The 23,624-nt window shown below is 44.1% G+C and overlaps 4 protein-coding genes across 4 annotated transcripts; 3 read left to right on the forward strand and 1 right to left on the reverse strand.

Annotated features, from left to right (window-relative positions):
- The first annotated feature begins 2,145 nt into the window (after positions 1-2,145).
- LOC124706658 (mucin-19-like) lies at positions 2,146-4,650 on the forward strand. The gene is made up of 5 exons (XM_047238332.1): positions 2,146-2,197; positions 2,300-2,617; positions 2,718-3,375; positions 3,601-4,130; positions 4,233-4,650. The coding sequence occupies exons 1-5, from the start codon at positions 2,146-2,148 to the stop codon at positions 4,322-4,324; spliced, it is 1,650 nt and encodes a 549-aa protein (XP_047094288.1). The 3' UTR covers positions 4,325-4,650.
- Positions 4,651-8,595: 3,945 nt separating this feature from the next.
- LOC124647576 (pentatricopeptide repeat-containing protein At3g60050-like) lies at positions 8,596-10,481 on the forward strand. The gene has a single exon (XM_047187496.1). The coding sequence runs from the start codon at positions 8,596-8,598 to the stop codon at positions 10,096-10,098; it is 1,503 nt and encodes a 500-aa protein (XP_047043452.1). The 3' UTR covers positions 10,099-10,481.
- A 553-nt stretch (positions 10,482-11,034) lies between these two features.
- On the reverse strand, positions 11,035-12,345 carry LOC124649245 (heavy metal-associated isoprenylated plant protein 39-like). Its single transcript, XM_047188897.1, has 2 exons — positions 12,208-12,345; positions 11,035-11,461 (listed from the first exon to the last, which is right to left on the reverse strand). Exons 1-2 carry the CDS (start codon positions 12,260-12,262, stop codon positions 11,232-11,234), a joined length of 285 nt encoding a protein of 94 aa, XP_047044853.1. The 5' UTR covers positions 12,263-12,345; the 3' UTR covers positions 11,035-11,231.
- A 115-nt stretch (positions 12,346-12,460) lies between these two features.
- LOC124647577 (valine--tRNA ligase, mitochondrial 1-like) lies at positions 12,461-23,496 on the forward strand. The gene is made up of 23 exons (XM_047187497.1): positions 12,461-12,526; positions 12,676-12,762; positions 15,904-15,990; positions 16,154-16,201; positions 16,302-16,361; positions 16,469-16,638; positions 16,753-16,825; positions 17,065-17,130; positions 17,231-17,314; positions 17,583-17,660; positions 18,018-18,101; positions 18,205-18,284; positions 18,396-18,453; positions 18,564-18,866; positions 18,994-19,164; positions 20,041-20,231; positions 20,349-20,751; positions 21,073-21,324; positions 21,404-21,901; positions 22,138-22,235; positions 22,422-22,521; positions 22,800-22,945; positions 23,081-23,496. The coding sequence occupies exons 1-23, from the start codon at positions 12,461-12,463 to the stop codon at positions 23,235-23,237; spliced, it is 3,360 nt and encodes a 1,119-aa protein (XP_047043453.1). The 3' UTR covers positions 23,238-23,496.
- Positions 23,497-23,624: the final 128 nt, after the last annotated feature.

Consider the following 23,624-nt stretch of genomic DNA (forward strand, 5'->3'; position numbering starts at 1 on the left):
GCCGGCGGGCGGCGGCGGTGGCGGCAGCGGGCCGGTGGCGGCGGGCAGGGGCGGCGGCGGGGGCAACGGCCGGCCGGCGAGGCAGGGCGAGGGCGAGCGGGGCCGGAGGAGGAAGAAGGAGAGGAGGAAGAAGGGGAAAAAAGAAAAAAAAAAATGATTTTGCATATTCTAGGAATATGCTCTTTTACAGTTTAGGGATACGGGTTCTGCTAGCTCGTCTGAGTTTTCGGTCGGCGAAAAGTGAATACAGAGCGCTTTACTCGTGTTTTAAGGGGCGAAAATATACGGGGCCTATTAGACATGCTCTAAGGAATAGGTTTACTCTTTTTAAGTAGTAGAGATTGTTTGGTCCCCTTGCTACACCCGCGGGCATGACAAACAAATGGGCCTATCCCTTTCACCTGGGCTTGGTATGTTCTTGGAAAAAGCTACTTACTAAAAAAAAATCTTAACTTCGTAGATACAAAGGTATATAGACATGTTTTAGCTATGGAATATCCGTAACTAGAAAAAGTTAAGAAGTTTATATATAATCGTAGAGAGCGTTTATTTAAAAAAGTATGTATTAAAAAGTGTTAAAATAAATTCAAAACAAGATGACGCATGCGAAAAGTGTATTTGGCTCATGGGCACAAGTGCTCCTGTTGTTTAAAAAATTTCGAAAATCATACATATTTATTTCAAAAAAATCTGAAAATAAATCTAGATATAATAAATGACGTAACCTACAAGCGTGTAAAATTTTAATATGAAATTCTTTATATTGTAGACTACATAAAAAAGACAAAATATGTTGAAATTTGGAGATTTGAAATATGCATACCCAGATCCACACGTTTGTTATTTTTGTGTAGCCCAGAATTTTTTATATTTTATTTTAAAATTTGCACGTTTATGGGACAATTCATTGGCTACACCATGATTTTTTTCTAGTTTGTTTAAAACACATAAATATGATTTTTATTTTTTCTAAAATAGCAAGAGGGCTGGTGCCCAGGAGCACCAAATCTCTGTCCATGATGCATGTATATTTTCACATTCTACGTGTTCACAATTGTTTTAGCAAAACTTGAATTTTTGTGTAGCACGTGCGAAAAGTTAAAAATCAGTCCTAAAAAATGTTAGAAAAATGTCCACTTTCATTGAAACATTACATGCGCACATAGAATACCGAGATATACAGACCTAATTTTCCTAAATTTCTAACATTTTAAAATTGTTTTTTTAATAAAAGAAGCGAACACAACTATGATCAAAAGTTAACTTCTTTTCCAAAGAGAATGATAGACAACATTTCGTCACTTAAAAGAGGAAAACAAAGTCCATTGAAAAGAAGGAAAACAAACGGGACACGTAACATTTCCGCTGCGAAGTGGTGAGCACAAAATCACCACTTATCTAGCCAAATTCCTATTTTGATACCACTTGCGGACACCACATATTGTGAGGTTTTCTCATGAAATACCAAATGTGAATTGACAGGAAGGTCCCACACGTCATGCTAAGATGGACTTGGTCCCACTAGTAGTCCAATAAGAATTCCAACCGTCTCCTCCCTACGGTCCAGAGTTGGTCTTTTTTCCTCTGGCTCCATCAGCTAAATGCCCTCTATCTCTGGTGAATTTTCGATCTAGCCTCTCTTTCTCTGGTGCCATTCCCTCTCTCTCCGACGAGGCCTAGGTGGAGGCAGTCAAGGCCGGGTACGCTATCGTGCCCCAGGACTCGAGGACACCGACCAAAGAAGCAAAACTCGACGCGACATATCCCGGCCACCCAAAACGGGGATGCCACATGATGACACGGCTAGTCGCCTTCATTCCACCTCGTCGGGGAAACGCGCAACCGAACCATGATCACCCCGGCCTCTCAAGAACAGGTGGACCTTCGAGTCGCTTCCCCTCCAAACCCAACCGCGTCATGGCACGCAGGCGCGGCGCCACGCGTCCAGCCTCCCGCTCCTGCCCACCCCCACGTATGCGTCGAGCTGGCTTCGTCTCCCCGGCCTGCTCCGCTTATATCCATCCTCGCCGGAATCAGGCTTTCACCATCTCACAAAGCATTAACGATCGAGCAAGCAAGAAGCCAATTCGCCAAGAGACCGATCAAGGATCAAGGAGTTTCCAGTTTTCACCAGCTGCACCGACGATGGACGCGCCGGCCATGTTCACGCGCAAGCACGTCCCCGAGAACGTCGCCGGTGAGTAGTGCGACACAGAGTCTCGTTTCTTGATCCGGCACGTCGCTAGTACCTGTTATGAATTCTTTGCTGACTTGCTTGCAAATGTGTGCGTGCGTGCAGCTGAGGAGGAGGGCGGGCAGCAGCAGCTGCACCGGGAGGAGAAGCCGCACAAGCCGGTGCTCAAGAAGGTCAAGGACAAGGTGAAGAAGATCAAGAACACCATCGCCGGCAAGGGCCACGGCAACGGCAACGGCGACGAGCACGAGCACGGGAATGACACCGGTGGCAGCAACAGCAGCGACATGGACGAGGAGGACGCGGCGATGAGGGAGGCCGAGGTGGAGAAGGGCGGGTACCAGGTGGAGAAGGGTGGGTACCAGGAGGACGCCGAGGACAAGCGCGTCATGGACTCCAGCCCCGAGCTGCACGGCGCACCCAGTAAGTATAGAAGCTTGGGATATCAGTCACTCATGTGTGCGTGCGTGTGTTCTGTTTCGGTGCTGATGGCTCGCTCGTCTCCTGTGACAATCCGTTGCAGTGTACGACTCCGAGAGGATCCCGGAGGTGAAGCGCAACGACGCCACGGAGGATAGGCTCGGCGACTTCGGCGTCCCGGCGGCGAAGAAGGGGGTGGAGCGCACCGACGACACGGAGGTGCGGCTCGGCGGCCAGCTGGGCGGCCCCGTCGTCGAGGACCCGATGGCGCCGAACTCGAAGACTCCAACCCCGCGAGGCGGGGAGGACATCGGCACGACGGACGTCGTGCGGGACTTCGAGGCGATGGCCGTGTCGGACGACCCGAAGCACGCGGGCGTGCAGAAGATGGACCGCGACCAGATCATGGAGACGGAGGCAATGCCGGTGTCCGACGGCACCGGGGAAGAGTGGACGGACGCGCCCGCGGAGAACGAGTACACGGGGAGCTACACGGACAGGCTCAAGAACACGGCGGCGGGCACCACGGAGTACGGCAAGAAGCTGGCCAGCACCGTGTACGAGAAGGTCGCCGGCGTCGGCACGGTCGTCGCGAGCAAGGCGCAGCAGGTCACCCCCGGGTTCGGCGCGGGCGGGGCCGCGCAAGACGACTCCGCAACCGCAGAGCCTATGGCCGTGGACGCCGGAAAGAGGGACCTCGACCTGGGGACGCCGGCGTCCTACACCGGCACGGAGGAACCGAAGAACGCGGCTACAGACGCCAAGACAGAGGGCGCGCCTGGCGGCGCGACCACGTACACGGACAAGATCAAGTCCGCGGCGGCGGGCACCACGGAGTACGGCAAGCAGATGGCAGGTACGGTGTACGGGAAGGTCACCCCAGTGTTCGGAATGGGCGGGAACGCTCGGGACGACTCCAGCACCCCTGCCGTGGACGCCAGTAAGAGGGACCTCGACCTGCAGAAAGAGGGAACGCCGGCGTCGTACACCGGCACAGAGCAGCTGAAGAACGCGACAACGGACGCGACGACAGAGGCCGCGCCTGGCGCGACGACGTACACGGACAAGATCAAGTCCGCAGCGGCGGGCACCACGGAGTACGGCAAGCAGCTGGCGAGCACGGTGTACGAGAAGGTCGCCGGTGTGGGCACGGCCGTGGCAGGCAAGGCGCAGCAGGTGATGCCGAGTTCGGCCGGAACCGCTACTCCTGGCGTAGGCGCGCAGGACGGCTCGACCGCGCGGACTGTCACCCCCGGTGCCGGCGGGCCGGGGAACGGGCAGGACAAGGGCGTGTCTGGCGTGACGGCGTACATCGCCGACTATCTGCGCCCGGGCGACGAGGAGCGGTCCCTGAGCGAGGCGATCACCGGCGCCGTGCAGCAGCGCAAGGAGGGGGTCGGGAGCACCGTTTCCAAGGCGCGCGAGGTCCCGGCGCAGGCGGTGACCAGAGCGCGCGAAGCCGTGACGTCGCTCACCGGCGGGAACCGCGTCTCCGAGACCGTGCAACCAACCACAGGTACGCACACCCCACATCACACTTGTAAGACTCCAAGCAAATTTCGCCATTGGCAGCATGAATCGCGAGCTGACATTTGGGTTCTTGTTCTTGGTCTTGCAGAGGGGAACATCGGAGAAGGCGTCGCGGCGGAAGTGCCGACGCTTCACGGGGAGGAGATCGGAGCCCCGAGGACCAACACCAATGGGCTGTAAACTGTGAAGCCTCCGCTGGTGTAGCGTGTGATCAGTTTGCCGGAGTGGTGGGGATCGCCGGAATAAGTCGCCTGGTTCGTCAGGTGTTCAGTGCGGGCTACGGTGCTTGGATCCATCTACGGCTAGCTGATTTTCCTTTTGTGTACTTTGGGACTTCTTTTCCAGGAGTGTTCGCGAGTCGTTGACACGCTCTGTTTGTCTGTAAACTATGTATGTTCATGTTCTACTTGTTTATACACTTCCATGTTTTTGTTTGTAAATTCTTCTGAACTTTGTGCGTGATCGGTATGTTCGAATAAGTGGATGTCTGTTTGAGGTGCTGCTACTCTGGATGTTCAGTGCTGTAAAAAGTTGCTAAATGAATAAAATCCCTCTGTTCAAGGAAAGCAAGTAGCGGATGTTTATTTGCCTGTTCGTGCTGCTGCTCGCTTCCAAATGAACGTCCCGTTTCAGTTCCCGCTGTCATACAATCAGGGCTCCTTTGAGATTTTTGGAGGATCTGGGTTTCATTTTTCTGATAAAAAAATATATTAATATCGAAGATACTAATTACACCTTGTCACATAACTGGTATTTTAGTCTCAGCAGCGACAATATATCTATCACCAAGACATAACTGGTATTTTAGTCTCAGCAACAACAATATATCTATCACCAAGATAACACAAGACAGCACCTGAAAAGCCCGATCCGAAGATGTTAAGTTTTTAACTTTAATCTAAAAACAATGCGTTTAACAAAGCTATTACCAGACACAACTAATTATTGGATTTTCAGTACAGACCTTGGATTTTCATTCTGAAAAGTAAAACTCAGAACTTTATCTATGTTGTCATCCCTACTTGTGCTGCGAAATCCAGAATACCAAGCAAATCCCTCAACTATATAGAGACTTAAACCTCCATTGTTAGTGCTTCAACCCGGCCTCCATTGTTAGTGCTTCAACCCGGCCTTGATGATATTCTCCGCCTATGATTTCTCTATAGATCTGATGTCAACACAGAACAGAGCTTCACGTTGTCCCTTTAAAAACCAAATGGTTGGAATAAAGCATGGATCACACAACGGAATACCACTTAATCTAGCAAACACCACACATAAGGATTTGGTTTCATAGGAATTGCTATTATTCGCAATCAACTATGATTGTAGTTTAATGTTTTTTTTTTGCAAACGTGGGTTGCGAACATGTAAACTGAAATTAAATTAACTGAGATTCCATAACATTGTAACTGAAAATTAACTTAACGGTGATTTCATAACATCGTAAACTAAAAATTAGCTTAATTCTCAGTTCGAGTGTGAATTCATATGATTGAACTTCTTAGGAATCTATCTTTCCTAAGAATTCAAACGTACACTCATATCCATGTTATAATTAAAGCTTTTGATTTTTTATGAGTCAATGATCTTCTAAAATTGAAGAGGACATGCCACTTTATACCTTGGTTTTCATGTTCCTAAGTTTTGAAAATCTTGCAAATGGATGTGAACCTATGTTTTAAGAACATTGCAACTGGAAGTGAGCCAAGATCCAGTTCAAGGACAAAGCAAAAGGTTCTTGCCTGTACCAAAGACAATTCATCAATATTTTTATGAATGGAAGAAATGTCCAAACCTAGAATTCACAAGTGATCGTATGAACAAGTGCAAAACAAATTCTCAAGTCAAATCACACTTGCATACAGTGTTCATGTTATTTATACTCCTATGTTGCAGCATGTTGACATGTATCTTAATTGTTAGGTGACCATAAAAATAATATTATACAACAAGATGTATAAGGACAAGAACTTTGGGTTGGTTCATTTTTAGACCAAGCTTAACAAGGCCCACATTTGGAGAACACTTGTAACACCACTTGGGAACCCCAACACATCATCCAAGAGGAAAAAAGGAACAATAATGCATCAAGCTTCCAATTAAGCCACATGGACGAAGATGGAGATGGGGTAGGGCTGGCAACCAAAAATACAAGATCACACATGAGCAAGAGCTGGAAAAACACTTGGGTAAAGATTATGTACAACAAAGAGCAATCAAGCTACAATAGAGAAGAAAAAAGGACAAATTATACAAGGGATTCATAGAGAGGCAAGCGGAGGAACATTGAGGACAAGGCATTAGTTAAGGCGAAGAGGTTTGCCATTGAGGAAACAAGGGTGGCGTGAGAGGAGGAGCAGGTTGGCCTCACCAGGTTCACAGAAGAGTATAGGATCATGTTAGCTAACGCGAGCCTCATGGATTCTAAGACAATTGTGGCATGACAACATTCATTTATTCTATCTTGGCACGACGTGCCAAATGGACATGTCATTTCATATTTTGACTATGTTGTAAGATCATGTCATCAAATATGTTTGAGTACGTGTGCTCATATTGATATGTTGTTTATGCATGGTATTGTGCTCATTTTGGTACTTTGTAATGCACTATGGTTGACTATTTGTGCTAGATGTAGTTCAAGTATATGTGTTCAATTATTAAACATTCATTTACTATGATGACAATGAAGTTGTAGAATAGAAAAAAGAAAGTTGATTTAGACAACTTGGGTGGTCATGCCAAATAGTGGACCCACAATGTCGATGAAGAGGCAATTCCGACTTCGACGAAGAGCTTCATAGAAGAAGTTTAAGACCTTGCACCGATGACATCCGCGCAGTTTCCAGAGAATTGTGCATCAGTACAACCTATCAAGTAGCATCGTTTTCGACAACCGCCCTACGACCCCACAACTCGGACTTAACCATTCACGGCACGACACTGTACATGAACCCAAAAACACACAACACGGACATGTCGCGATTCAGATCCGCTCCCCCACCATGGTTATAGTTCTCATGAGAAGTCCCCCAAATGTTCGTTCCACATTTTCATCTCAACTTCTCTTGACTCAGTTCTTTGTTGATCTAGTTTTCACTACACCCACAACGGACCGTCCAACCTGTTATTTTGAAGATGTTTATTTTTATGACATTTTGCAAGGGAATAAAAACAAATTCTATGTAGAGTTAGTTGGGAGTTATGACTAGTTACGACGATCTTTTTTGCATCCTAAGTTATAGTCATTTTAAACTACAAGTGGAATTTTTTTCCTGAGATCTGAGATCCCTATTATTTTTTCAAAAACGAAAATAATATTTACGAGTTCCAAAAAAAGGGAAAGATTTCTTGATGTTGCCAATGATGTATTCCATGAACGTGCAAATTATCAATTTCAAATATTTTGTAGGAGGTAGGCAATATAATGACAAAAAGTGTGATCTAAGTACGCATATTTTAAAATCTCCAAAAAGTTCAATTTTTTTTATTTTTGTGTCGATGTTGCATGTTTGTAGGATACATCATTGAGTATGCTCAAGAAACATTCATTTTTTTCCTAAAACTTGTAAATATGATATAAATAAATTTAGAATGAAGAGATATGGGAAAGGAACTTTTAATTCTTAGGGCACGGTCTCAGGCGAGTTAAGACTTAACTAAGTCCAAGTCACGTGAGAAATTATTATCAAGTACAGTTACAACTTAGTTGCAACTCATGTGTAATTCATAGTCTAACACGAACCTTGAAGTGAATTCAATGGTTTGGATTTTTTCTTACTTACTTACAACACACTTGCAACTAAGATAATCTTATTTGCAACCTATTTGCAATTACGAAAAATCTCAGTTACAACTCACCTACGCTACTAGAAAAAACTCAGTTACAACTCAAATTAGGGAAAACTCACTTACAACCTACTTACAACTGCCGTATTGGCATGAATCACGAGTCAAATCTAATAGCTAAGGGAGGCGACTGAGACATAATAAATATCAGACGCCCGATTTTTAGCAAATCCGTAACTTTTACAACTTTTATATCCATACTTACTAAAAAAACAAGTAATATGGGACAGAGCAAATACAAACTTTTTTCTTTAAACTTTTTGGGTGAAGGAGGCTTCGAGCTAGGAATTCCATGTACAGTCAGCCTGTAGTGGGCTTAGACTAAGACCAAAACATAGTCCTTGTGGCCCAATTTGTTACGAGCCTATCGACGGCAACACACCTCGACGTTTCCTTCACCTGAAAAACCAATTCTTGGGCGTCTCCTGCTGCTCCTCTTTCACGCCGCCGCTCCCGCCTCCTCTTCCCCAGTCACCCAACACAAACCAGATCGAGCTAAAGCCATACTTCCTGCCACTGCACTCCGAAGCTTCCCACCACCTCTCCCGCAGGAGATCGCGGGAGATGCGTTCGCGCGAGCTCCTGAGCGGTGCCTCCTTATGATCCCGGGCGCTCGCGCACCTCCCCTCCGAGCAGCCCGGTGGTTCTTGCGTTGCCGCCGACTATGCGGCGACCATTCAAGAAATGGCGTCGAGCGGCGCAACATTGGGCAGCAGGGTGATGGCTCCATCGACGAGAGAGCGGGCGAGGGCGGCCTAGATGCTGGGCCCGTCTCGCCCGACTTGCTTCTCCAGATTCCGCCGCCCCAGCCCCCTCCCGGCCAGCCGGAGAGCGACGACGATGATGCCGAAAATCTATCTTCCGGTTCCGGTTCCAGGAGGATTCCCCGCGAGGAATGGAGGCTGGCAGACAGGATTCTCAGGATTCTTCTACAGGACGGGCCAGGGTTCAGCGCCCGCCAGGCGCTCGACGAAATGAACCTGAGGGTGACAAACAAGCTGGTCACGGAGGTGATGTTCAGGTTCGTCGTCTCTGTCGATAGCGTCAACCGCGAGCGGTACCCGAGGCTGGCATACAAGTTCTTTCTGTGGGCAGGGCAGCAGGAGGGGTACCGCCACAGCACGAGCATGTACAACCGCGTCCTCAAGGTCTTCGCCCAGTGCGGGGAGGTCAAGGCGATGTGGGGGCTGCTCGAGGAGATGACGGAGAAGGGGCTTCCTGTCTCTGCGCGCACGTTCCACCTCTTGATATGTACGTGTGGGCAGGCCGGGCTGCGGCGGAGGCTGGTGGAAAGGTTCGTCAAGTCAAGCAGCTTCAACTACCGCCCGTTCAGGACTTCGTTCAATGCCATACTGCACACGCTCCTGACGATAAAGCAGTACTCCCTGATCGAGTGGGTTCACCAGAAAATGCTCACGGACGGGTACACGCCTGATGTATTGACATACAACGTGGTCATGCGTGCAAAGTATTTGCTCGGGAAGTTGGATCACTTCCATAGGTTGCTTGATGAGATGGGGAAAAATGGGCTTACCCCTGACCTTCATACTTACAATCTCTTGCTTCATGTGCTTGGCAAAGGAGACAAACCCCTTGCAGCCCTCAATTTGCTCAACTATATGAGTGATGTTGGTTGTGTACCGAGTGTGCTCCATTTCACAAACTTGATAGATGGCCTTAGCCGTGCTGGCAACTTAGAAGCCTGCAAGTATTTCTTTGACGAGATGGTGAAGAAAGGGTGTGAACCAGATACTGTCTGCTACACTGTTATGATCACAGGCTACGTGGCAGCGGCTGAATTTGAGGAAGCTCAGAAGCTGTTTGATGATATGCTGGTGAGAGGGAAGCTTCCGAATGTGTACACGTACAACTCAATGATACGTGGGCTTTGCATAGTAGGGGAATTTGATAAAGCTTGCTATATGCTGAAGGACATGGACTTGCATGGATGCACACCAAACTTCTCAGTGTATAGTACTTTAGTGTGTCGATTGCGAAATGCTGGAAAGGATTCTGAAGCTAATAATGTCATTAAGTACATGACAAAGAAGGGCCAATATCTTCATTTGTTGTCGAGGTTTGGCGGATATAGAAGATGCTGAGATGAGTGAGAGGCCCTGTACTAAAATGCAGAGTTGTTTGTGATTTGTTTTTTCATAGTGAGAAAGAGAGATCATAAGGGAGCTCATGTGAAACTAGTTGCACTATAATCGTTATATACTTCGTGTAGGATTACTTATTTTGTGATGAAGTGCACAAATGTATGTTGTATACCAGAGTTATTTATGCAAATGCAGTAATTTATTTTGACAGATAATGGGCACTAGTCATAAATAGTTCTAAATCCGACAAAAAGATCCATCTCTTTTGCTTCAACTGTAGTTCACGCTGTAGTTTTGCTCCTGCTTTTAGTCTCCTGAACCAGATGACAGCGATCCTTTGTCATAAATATTTTTTTGTAGTGTCAGATATTTATGCTAAGTACAATATGAAGCATGGTGGTTTTAATCAATGATGCAAGAACATTTTTCTGTTGAATGGTAAGTAACCTGCCCTCAAATTTATTTTCCTCTGTTTAGATAGCATTCAAAGCACTCAATATTGCTCCCTAGTTTCATTTCTGCCAACCCTAGCATAGACTTAGACTCATAGTGGTTTACATGTCACAAATCAGAAAAAAAATAAAACTGTAGATGAATTGTGCATTATCTTGTAGCACCAAGACCTTAAAGCTTACACAATGGTTTGACTTGGTGGTTCTCATTTAGGTTATCATATCATATTTTGCCGTTTTTAAGGTATAACAATAGGTGCAGCATGGCAGTTCAGTTATTTATTATTGTTCAGACCTCTAGTCAATGTCAACCTTCTGTATCTATGGTCCTCTGTTTCTCTTGATAAAAGATTATTTCAGAACTGATTTGGTAGGTACACACCTTCGATGATTAGCATATTATACATAGTTTTAGGTATGAGTTGCCAATTTGATGTTGGCACCTTAACCGCTGAGCATTTAGGCATGGATGAAGAACTGAAGATAATTCGATGAGGTTGGGCGCGTAAATGCAGAATGCTGAGAAATAGATGAACAGTGTATTTTTCTTTGAAGAGATTACTTATCTGTACTTTAAAATATAATGTTACAGATGGATTTCTCTTAAAAACATTAATCTGTGGTCAAAGCTATTGCAACTGCACACAGGAGAAAGGCCACACAATGATGCTGTATGCTTAATCATTTCTTCTCTTCTTTCTTCTCTTCCTTCTTTTCTTCTTTCTTCTCCTCTTTCTTTTCTTCCTTCTTTTCTTCTTTCTTCTCCTCTTTCTTTTCTTCTTTTGCAGGCCCCACGGACACAATGTCAACCTTACCGATCTTCTTTAATTTCTTTGCAATCGCCACAGTGTCCATGTCGCCTATGATGATCATCTTATTCTCCTTCAGATCGGCAACTATGGAATCAACACCTGCGCACAAAACAAGGTGCGTGTTGAGTCAAATTTTCTTGCTGGCGTACTAATATTTGTCCAATACAAGTAGGGTTAATTGGATCTATGTCAACACTCTTCCCAGCAATGTATTCAAGTTTTCCTTTAGTCTGATGCCAAGATATGACACGCATAATTAAACTAGGCAGGAAAGAACTTGTTTGAAGGTCATAATATGTATAGTGTTCCGAAAATAAACCTTTTCCCATAGCATAAGCATGAAGATTGAAGATATGAGTTACGTAGCATTTTGTTAATATGCAAGTATTGGAATTTTATCTGATAATATTGGGTATGCGAAATTCCAAATCTGTAAAACGGACATCAACTTTAGTTACACTTATTCACACGCTTAGCTATGACGCCACTCTACTCACTGGTCCTCCTCCTCTTCATGTTATTATGTGCGGCAACCTAGCATGATTTTTCCTCTCTAGTTTGCATGCTCCATTGTGTTTTGATCATCTCTAGGTTAATACACGCGACAGAATAATTCCGCTTAACAGGATTTCTGCTCTCAAGCTTAGCTTCCACCTAAAACCTGTGCCAATGCTCTCAGATATGTGAACCACGGATTGAACGGTAAGCAAACGATGCAAGAATCGCTATGCCAGTTCATGCCAACTATCATATATACTGTGTTGTTTGATCAAATAACCAAATCGTAATTCCGAAGTCCAACAGCTACACAAGCAGTAGAGCAAGGAGGCACAAAGTGTTGATACCATAGATGTCGGCGACAGCTTCGATGGCCTTCTGCTTCACCTTGTCGTCGGTCATGGTGGGAACCCTGAGCACCACCTTCTGCTGAGAATCGGCCAAACCATCCGAGGGTCAGGCGCGAGAGCAATCCAAGGAATTTACTGGAGAATCCAAAGCCATCAGCTACATACCTGGGCAGCCATCCGGAGCTGAGTCTGTGAGTGGAGGAAGGAAAGGAGTGGAGAGTTTAGGAAACTCTGCTGAGGTAGTATGTGAATGAACAATGGGAAGAAACCAGAGCTGGTGACGGCGTCGGGGTATCCTTTACATAAAGGTGCAAGCGTATGTGCACTTGCTGAACAGTAGGTTTAGCACTGACGTTGATCGATGGGTCAGATCAGACTCCTTTTCGCCAAATATATCCACCTTGCCGGTGTCTGCATTGCGGAAGATGTACGCAGCTGTTTTGCTGATGTTTGTGGTATATGCAGGATCGTAGGGTCTGGTCCGCGACGGGTCAGTGCGTGCCAACCGGGCACCGGCAACCGACCGGCGGCCGCCCCACCCACACCCACACCGTGCGCAGCGCACGACGACGAGATTTTATTCCGGAAGAAGAGGGATATGGTTGGCTTGACGTGGGGCGGCGGCAACCGGGGTCTCTGTCGCGATCGGAGGAGCCGAGTTGTGACGCTGCTTGACGGCGCGCGGCCGCGGCCGTGTTGCTTTGCTGGATTTCCTGCATCGAGCGATGTGTGTGGCAGAAGCCACTAATATCTGGGATCTTTTTTTTTTTGAACAAACAGAAGGGTACTAGACACCTGTGGAGCTTCATTGTTGTAACATGTGGCAGGTACAATTTGCAAGAAGGCCTTTTACAATACTCGCCGGAAAGAACCAGCTATTTGAAGATAAGACCTTCTCAATTACAAAAATCACCCTAGCAGAGAAAAATAAAAAGCAATCAAGGACATGGGTGCCTCCATGACCAAACGTCGGCGATCTCCAGGCGTCTCCGCCGAGATCCGAGAGCGAGTTGCTCGTTGGCTATCCTCCGATGAACATATCCAACCATCGGCCACCTCTAGGACACCGGGGATGAACCACTTGGCACCCTAGCCGCGTCGAGCTCCGGCAATGGATCAAGCAGGCCTCCACCATGGGGGTTGAAGACGGGCCACCATACCGGCCGAAGATCACAACAACAAACATCGTCATGTGTTGCGCACAACGAACAACTCTGAAGAGAGGTTGAATCATACCCCCACCGATCGAAGAGAGGTCCTTTGCTTCCGCCGCCACCTCGACAACAATGGAGACATAGTAGCTCCACAAGATCTGAGCAACACGATCCACAACAGCGCTTATTAAAGGAAGCCTCAACCTCCACCACGCCTCCACCTTGGAAGCTCGCCGAAGAGCTTCACCGGTGACCGCTTGATGCCGCACCATGACACCAGAGCGATGAGCTTCCATGGCATTACGCCAGACTCCATAAAGGTAGACCGGGGACAAGCCCAAATCCTAGACCTAGAGCTACACCTACATGGACAGGGAGGAGAAGACCTAAGAACTACACTAGATGTAGAACCGGCACCATTTCTTTGCCTACTCCAACTAGCAACGCCGGCGAGAGTGGCTCCGGTCCGGCCCGGAGTCACCGAGAAGAAGACCAAGTGGGTCAGATATCCGACACGGGTTTTGCACCGCGGGTAGGGTGGCAAGCTGCATCCGCAATCCATCCTGCATATAAGCAAAATTAGACCAAAAGGTTAAGGAATTAAAGCATGCTTAGAAGAAAAGTTTGTCCGCATCCCGCCCCGCTTGCCACCCTAACTGCAGGTGAACATATCCCAAAATTGTACCGGATAATTTTTGCAGTATGAGTTTGGTATTTGTTCGGACCTGAACCTGTGTCGGTACCTCAAATCAGGATTTATTGCATACAGCTCGAACATATAGGAGTTTGAAGTTGCTGATATTTCACAACACAATTATCTTTTGGATCGTCCAACGTAAAGAATTCTCCTTTCTTTGATGGAGCTTCTTGATCTCTTAACTGCCATTTCTCACCATGCTCAAGCACCTTTGAACAATGGTGGAGCGGAAATGGCTTGTTTTTGGGAGCCGGCATTTCCTCATACCTTTCTTGTGCCATGTGATCCTAGTATCCTACATATATCAAATGGCAACACAAATGTTAGCACATTTGCTTTCAATGCACAATAGCACAAAAACTCAAGCTATATGATCGAAAAAAGTTACATAGTCATCAATTGTGCATTCACTTGGGGGTGCATTCCTCACTTGCTCCAAACAACCACTCCAGCGGCTACAACATTGCTTGATCACATCCTAACATCCTTGAATTGATATCAATGAGCGGGTATATGAGGCTGGCATCTTACAATGGAACTTGTCCTCAATATATTGCCAACATTTCTTGCCGGTTTGGTCATTGCCGGCCACCGCATCGAGTGATATCATGTCCCATGCCTTCGCCAGATGGAGGTCCTCGGTCTCCATGTAGTTTGCACTATGTATTGCTTTTCCGCTTGGTTGAGAAACATCGAAAGCCTCCTCTCCAATCTCCTCCAACTCCGGATCCAACCCGTCATCATTCCCCTCCACCTCAACCCCCATCTAACTCTCTCCAATATCAATGTCGGCATCAAAATCATCAAGTGGTTCGATACCAATGTGCACCTCATTCTCCTTCAACATATTCACATACGAGGTAGGAATTGTCAAGCAGGATCTGGTCAGGACGTTTTTTTGGTCCAAAAATCCGAATACTAGTGATCCGTATCCGTTAGACTGTGACCCCTCGTCATAAGAACTCGGATCATATGTAAGCTCATTTTGTAATATATCCCAAAGTTTTTATCTCGGTAGGCAAAATATACTGGTAGGTAACAATATTTTTGGTATTTTGGAAATATCAGCCAAATACCGGCCGAGATTTGTCAAACCAGCTATTTCATTCAAAATTTATTAACAAAATAAATTTGAGAAAATAATCTAAGTACCGATTTTTTTGTTTGGTATTATTTTTTCAAGGTGGTAACCGTAAAACTGGTTTCCGCCCAAATATCGGAAATAACGGCAACGAAAAATAACCGTAAACTATCCTAAAAAGCTAGGCATACAAGTTTTAAAAAATTGGTCTAGTGACCAACAATGTTTTACATAGCGTCTTGTGACAAAATAGCGCGAATATGGACAAAAGCTTGCTCGATAATGGGTTCATCATCATAATCCAACAAATTGAGCTCCAATTCGCCATTGTTTCCGCCTAAGCTCAGTTCTTTTGGCGACTTCTCCGAGGAGCTGCCCTCCCTCCAGCTTCCTGGGGAAGTCGCCCCCAAAATTTTGAAAGGCTTCCGAAATGGTTTAGATTAGACTAGTCCGAAAGCCTCCCTAAATTTTTGGTGTGACTTCTCAAGGAAGCTGGGGGGAGGGCAACTTCTCGGAGAAACCGCCAAAAGAACTGAGCAGCCACGGACGTTGCAAGACTGCTTTCCGGTTCAAAGAACATAAAACTTGACTGTCAAGTTTCGTTTCCACCCGACTTGGTTTCCAAGTCGTCTTCTCCGTCAGAACCTATATTTAAGCAAAATTTCGCACTCAAACTAAGCAAAGCCGGCGCGCCCAAAGCTCTGAACCCAGTCCGCAGGTGCGATTCAAAACAACATTCGAGTTGTTCGTAATCGCAACAGCCTGCGCCGGCCGGCTGCCGTGGCGATCGAGGCGGTCGCGGCGGCGGAGAGCTCGCGCCCGAGGGCGCGATCCTCGCCATGGAGCAGGTGAGTTAGCCACCCCCGCCTGCCTCCCTCGCGATTTTGGTATCACCTTGCTGGTCGCGCAACCCTAGCTTGTGTCTTGGGGTTGCGCTTTTATTCCCCTAGCCAGATTTCTGTGTGGCCTGTTGGTCTGAACTCTGCACTGAATCGTTTACTGCGTGCGCAGCCGCTCGATGAGAAGGATTTGGAAAGGAAGCTGAAGAAAGAACACAAGGTAATGTAGGTTCTGTGCTGTTCACGACAGAGCAGGGGAATGCTATAGCCGAGTTGCTTCCTGTTTTACCCAGAGGTCAAGTGTGTTCTGTCTGTGACAGGCCAAAGAGAAGGAGGAGAAGAAACTCAGGGCGAAGCAGAAGGAGGCAGCTAGGCTCCAGGTAGGGCTGGCGAGTGGCGAGTCCTGATTTACCCTCTTTTGCAATAAGTTTGGCTGCTCCATTAAGAGCATAGATTCTGTTTTGACTGATGTGATTGTCGACTGTAGGCCCAAGCAGCATCTGATGGAGCTAGGAGAAGTGAGAAGAAGCAGAAGAGGAAAGGTGCCATCGATGAGAATCCCGAGGATTTCGTTGACCCGGATACTCCTACTGGACAGAAGAAGCTGCTTTCTTCTCAGATGGCCAAACAATATAGCCCGTCAGCTGTCGAGAAATCGTATGCTGTCTTTCTCGCTTCCATGAATCATGCCATTAGTTTCCCTAAAACAAAACGAATCATGCCAGCAAAACTCACTGAACTATATATTTTACTTCTCTTATTGCCATGTAGATGGTACAATTGGTGGGAATCATCACAGTATTTTGAAGCAGACGCGGCAAGCTCAAAGCCACCGTTCGTGATAGTTAAGTCCCTCATAACCCCAAGGGTACATGATTATATTCAGAATAAGCACCATCACCATGTGAATTGTTCTTAATCTGGTTTCACGCAGTAAATTCTATTTAGGAAATGTACAAATGAGTACTGATTACTCCCTGCAAAAAAAAAGAAATAGTACAGAGTATTGATTAATTATGATGCTTGTTAATTATTATCTCAGCAGTACACAAGAATGAGAAGAATTAAAATACTTATTTGCAGGTCTTGCCACCCCCAAATGTAACTGGGGCCCTTCACATAGGCCATGCAATTACAGTGGCTATTGAGGTAGTGATTATTTATGTTCATACCCTTCTGTTCGTACCTATCAAGTAATTAAGTATTTATGTTCATGTTCTTTTGTTTCTTTGTGTTGCCAACAATGCAGGATGCTATGATTCGCTGGCGGAGGATGTCAGGTTATAATACTTTGTGGGTTCCTGGAATGGACCATGCTGGCATAGCTACACAGGTATGTTATGCTTCAAGTTGGCTGAGAAGTGATAAATTTTAATGCATAGAACATGTATACTATTACTAGATCTCAAGGCAACATAGTCTATCTTCTGCAAGAGTTACATTTTTGCTGTTGCTAGCAGCCTGATATTATTAGCCTGAGTTCAGACTGACATGTACTCAAATATTATATTGGTTATTATTGATAGTTATCTGATCGATCCTTTGTTACTATGTTTTACAGTAGCAAATTTCATCTAACAAAATTGTTCCCTCCATGTCAGGTGGTGGTGGAAAGGAAGCTCATGCGTGAGAGAAAGCTGTCAAGGCATGATCTAGGGCGTGAGAAATTTCTATCTGAGGTAAGCACTTGATTTCTGACCCACTCATATTGTCTCAACAGAATGAGCTCGTGTTTGTTAACAGAGTAAATAATCATAGTGATTATTGGTTTTCTCAAGTTTAGTGGTCAACTCTGTCTTTTGTTCAATTCAAGGGGAAGTTATCTATATACCAGTAAAAAAACTGAAATTTTGTGTCATGAGGCTACAAATGGTAGCTCACTGCCAATGAGGCCAAAACCTTACAGTGCCATGAAATGAATTGCCTCGTTAACTTAAATAATTGAGACGATTTTTTGTTCAGTGGCATCCCATACTTTTGTATTCTGGTTGATTTTCACATTTCCTCATTTCTTGTTCCAATAATCATTTTGGCAGGTCAACAACTGGAAAGATCAGTATGGTGGCACAATATTGAGACAATTACGTATGCTTGGAGCCTCGCTTGATTGGTCACGTGAAGTAAAGTTCTTTCCTGATGCCTCCATTCATATAGCTAGGGAAAGCAACATTTATGTCTGAACAATGTTTTTTTTCTAACTCTTCAATTCCCTGTTGTTTTCAGTGTTTTACAATGGATTCACAGAGATCAAAAGCTGTAACAGAAGCTTTTGTCAAGCTCTACAAGGAAGGTTTAATATATAGGTTAGTTTTCCATAACAGAGTGTGACGCCATTCTTGGTATCATGACCTTGTGTTTATTTGGTATCCTCTCATTTTATTTTATCGCCTCTTGTATGATCTATCAATTTACAGGGATATCCGGATTGGGCATTGGGATTGCACACTTCGTACAGCAGTCTCTGATATTGAGGTGCATGAGACATGCAATTTGGCACTATGCTGAACTGTTTATTTTCTTGCATGTGTATAAAAAATTAAGAATGCAGCACTATATCTTACATTTCAATCACTGTTTTTCAGGTTGACTATTTGGAACTTAAGGAAGAGACTCTGTTAGTGGTCCCTGGTTATAACATCCCAGTTCAGTTTGGTGTTTTGATATCTTTTGCCTATCCTCTGGAAGAAGGGTTGGGTGAGATTATCGTTGCAACAACAAGAATAGAAACAATGTTTGGTGATACCGCTATAGCTGTTCATTCTCAGGACGAAAGATATAAGCATTTGCATGGAAAATATGCCATCCATCCTTTTAATGGCAGAAAACTTGAAATAATTTGTGACGATGAGTTAGTGAAAACCAGTTTTGGTACTGGTGCTGTAAAGGTAGGTATGCTCACCTGAAGAGGTTGTTTTGATATCCTGATCCATAGTTCAGTATTTGCGCTAATTACGTTCAGCAATCAGCGCTCACTCTTATATATATTTCTCTTTCACTGCTGTCTGTATGCAGATCACACCAGCTCATGATACCGAGGACTTCAAAGCTGGGAAACGGCATAACCTTGACTTTATCAATATTTTCACTGACGATGGGAACATAAATGAAAATGGAGGTTCACAATTTGAAGGAATGCCACGTTTCACTGCTCGAGCTGCTGTTATTGATGCACTGAAGGCAAAGGTAGTATTTTTAATATTCAGTTTTTACCTTTTTCCATCTAATTGATTCTGTGGTGTTCATGCAATGTGCAATCAACTTTATTGCTTATTTTTGATGATATGGAAAGTTGTATTAATGTATCCTCATAATGCGATAAAACTTCTTATTACAAAAAGCTATGGTAGTTGCATGTTTGTTGCTTATCTTTCAATACTATGGAAAAGGTCTATCAATGTTTTGTCATAATGCGATGACAACTTCTCATTAGAAAAAAGCTAGTATGATAGTTGAATACTGTTAACTTATGTTCTGAAACATCAAGAGTAATACTGATATGATTTGGTTTCCACAAAGTTCGGCAATTTTTCAGACTAAATTTAATTGTGCATGTATGAGCAACAATTTCTATTGACAAGCCATTTCACAGTGTGAAAACATTACATTAACAGTTTTCATCCTTAGAAATATAATACCTTGGTTTGCATACTATGTGTGGTATATACATAGCTGGCTCTGTTCAAGCTTGTAGCGTGCCTCAGCTTTGTTTTTGAGCTGGCATTTCCATAATATATCAGTCCTTCATGCTACATAAGATACCTATGTGAAGATGATTGGTTACATTGTTACTTAAGTCCAAAGTTTAACCTTTTGACCTGGTTATTTACTTTTCTTTGTTGCTCATCCTTTTCTGTAATGTACTCCCTCCGTTCCGAATTATAAGATGTTTTGAATATTTTAATGTGGACTACATACGGACTGAAATGAGTGGACATACACACTGAAATACGTCTAGATACATGCGATTCAGGAAAAAGTTAGAACATCTTATAATTCGGAACAGACTGATATTGTATTAGTAATTGCCAAACTATAATCAATTTGTACTTGTCGATGAAGGGTCTATACAGAGGCATGAAAAATAACGAGATGAAATTGGGCCGTTGTTCAAGAACTAATGATATCGTGGAGCCAATGATCAAGCCCCAATGGTTTGTTAATTGTAATACAATGGCAAAGGCAGCTCTCGATGCTGTGAAATCCAAAGAGATCGAGATCATTCCACCACAATATGAGCAAGACTGGTACAGGTACATCCTATTTATTTTACTTTAGGCATGTACACTTTAGGTCATTTTACACTAAACAATTTCTACAAAATGAGTAGACGAATAATCTATCCATCAATACTATTCTGAGCGTTGCAGATGGCTTGAAAACATTCGCGATTGGTGTATTTCGAGGCAACTTTGGTGGGGACACCGTGTGCCTGCTTGGTATGTAACATTAGAAGATGACGAAGAGAAAGACATGGGTTCATACATTGACCACTGGATAATCGCAAGGAATGAAAATGATGCAATACTGGAGGCAGAAGAGAGGTACCCAGCGAAGAAATATCAGTTAGATCAAGATCCTGATGTGTTGGATACGTGGTTTTCATCAAGCCTTTTCCCATTATCCATATTCGGTTGGCCAGATGATACAGCTGACCTTAGTACTTTCTATCCTACTTCTGTCCTTGAAACTGGATTGGACATCCTCTTCTTTTGGGTAGCAAGGATGGTGATGTTGGGAATACTATTGGGTGGTGATGTGCCATTTCAAAAGGTAATATGAAGGTTACAGTTTTATTAGATAGTTCAGGCTCCAATTTATGGAATTGCAGCTACGCCAAATTGTTGTCAATAGCTATTATGGCGCATCATCCATTTGCAAGCAGCAAATTTCATCAATATGATAACATAGCATTGACATAAATAAAGACATCTAGGTTCCTAGTCCAATTATGGCAACTTTACTCACACTGAAAGTGAAGCACACCAATTCTTCAGCGAGTTCTCACTGGAAACTTCATCCAAACTTGGTGAATCATGATGCTGTAACTCAAAAATTACTTGATTAAACCTTGCCTCATCTTTTTTTTCCCAGATTTACTTGCATCCAATTATTCGTGATGCACATGGCCGTAAGATGTCCAAGTCACTTGGAAATGTCATTGATCCCATTGATGTAATAAATGGTATAACGCTAGAGGGTCTTCAGAAAAAGTTGGAACAGGGCAACCTGGACCCAGACGAGTTAGAAAAGGCAAAAGAAGGCCTGAAGAAGGATTTCCCTGATGGTATTCCTGAGTGTGGTACTGATGCCCTTCGTTTTGCCCTGATATCCTACACTTCTCAGGTTATACTTATCGCTAGTTTTATCATTATTTTTATTGTCATTGCAAATCTCTGTTACTAAAATTTCTCGTATTTGCCAGTCTGACAAGATAAATCTTGATATCAAGAGAGTGCATGGCTACCGACAATGGTGCAATAAACTATGGAATGCAATTCGTTTTGCCATGATCAAGCTTGGAGATCAGTACACTCCCCCAACAACTGTTGTGGTGGATTCTATGCCACCTGTCTGTCGATGGATACTATCAGTACTTAATAAATCTGTTGGCAAGACCGTGTCATCATTAGAAGCGTATAAATTCTCTGAGGCAACATCATCTATATACTCTTGGTGGCAATACCAGCTTTGTGATGTATTTATAGAAGCAATTAAACCTTACTTCAATGACTCTCAAGAGTTCGAAGCTGCAAGAGGTGCTTCTAGAGATACATTATGGCTATGCCTGAACACTGGTTTGCGTCTGCTCCATCCATTCATGCCTTATGTAACTGAAGAGCTTTGGCAGCGCCTTCCTCAGCCTAAGGAGGCTTGTAGGAAAGATTCCATTATGATATCAGAATATCCCTCAACTGTACAGGTAAATATTTATTTTCAGGACAACTTAGAAATGAACCAGAGGATTTGATAGTTTCCGGATAACAGCAGTGTAGAGCCTATGTATGAATTTAAAAGGAATCCACTTGATGATGACAATATACAAAAGAAGACAAATAATTTTTTTGATGTGATATCTCAATTTGACAAATCATATGTTTAAGCAATATTGTATCCTGAAATACTATTTTACCTGAGAGAAGTTTCCTGTGATGACAGGAATGGGAAAATGATCAAGTTGAGAATGAAATGGAGATTGTGTTAGATGCTGTGAGTAAGCTGAGATCTCTCCGGCCACCAACAGATATACATGAAAGGTGTGTTTCTCTTCAACAAATATGTTCTTCTACGAGTTACAGACTGTATGACAGATGCTATGCTGAAATGCACTAAGATTGCCATTTTATTTAGTCTTGATTCATATGGTTTTTTCTCGTCTTCAGTAGAAAGAGAATTTTGCTTGTTTCTAGCAGATACCTTATTTTCTGTTTACACTTCAACAGGCGCCCGTCTTTTGTACTCTGTCGAAACCAAGAGATTGCAGCCACTGTTCAGTACTACCAGGCTCAAATTGCAACGCTTGCTTCCGTGTCATCTCTGAAGGTTTGACAGATCATGTGTCTTCTATGCTTTATTTCTGTCTTCTCTTGAACTTTCTTGTCCTCTTTAAGGGTAAAAGGATCTGTTGGGAATGAAGATAAGATCTATGTACCACAAGTAACCATATATGATATCTGCCTTGCTCTTGCTGTATGCACATTTCCTGTTTCAACTCACCTTACTTTATCAGTAATGTGCAATATGCATAAATTTTTAGTACAGCGAAGTTGAAAGCCCCTGAATAAAAGGGCAAAGTTCTGACCCTTTTTGCAATTTTCCAGATCCTGATAGGGGATGATCCAAGTCCACCTGGTTGTGCCACAAATATTGTAAACAAGGATCTAGCAGTGTATCTCCAGCTCCGGGGAGCTCTCAACGCGGAAGCTGAACATGAGAAGCTTAGGAAGAGGAGAGAGGAAGTTCAAAAGTATGTTCAATTACCCGATCATTGTCTTGTTCAATTAGCAAATCACCAGTTATGTTAATACATATATTTTCCTTTTGAACTTCTATTCGTTTTTTTTAATATAGTAACATGCTCTGTTATCCATCACCAATGCAGGCAACATGACACCTTGTCACAGAAAATGAATGCTTCAGGCTACCGTGAGAAGGCCCCTCAGAGCAAGCAGGATGATGATATGAAAAAACTTGCTTCTTTATTAGAGGAGCTCGAGATCATCAGTGAAGCTGAGAGTAAACTGGATGCTAACAACTGATGATGTTTTGTGACTCAAATCTTCTGAAGTCCTGCAAAATCTGATTTACGCGCATTTTAGAAGGATGATCCTCTGCAACCTGATACACTAGCTCCCATAGTTACATCACTGAAGACATGCTCACGTCATGTAGAAGACCTCACTCAAATCATTTATTGCATATTGGAAGAAATTGTGCATATGTTGTGTGACTACACTTTTGGGCACTTTGTTGGTTGGTACGTGAGAGAATATACATTTGGAAATGTGCTCTGCCAAATGGAACTATTTTTTCCTCACACAACGGGTACATAAAATGGTTACTTCTAGGCTTGGTTATGGACCAATAATTAGCAGGTGTTTATGCACAAAGTTCTAAGTGATACACATAATAAAGTGTAGTAGATG

Source organism: Lolium rigidum, chromosome 4 (genome assembly GCF_022539505.1).
Source record: "Lolium rigidum isolate FL_2022 chromosome 4, APGP_CSIRO_Lrig_0.1, whole genome shotgun sequence".
Classification (NCBI taxonomy): Eukaryota; Viridiplantae; Streptophyta; class Magnoliopsida; order Poales; family Poaceae; genus Lolium; species Lolium rigidum.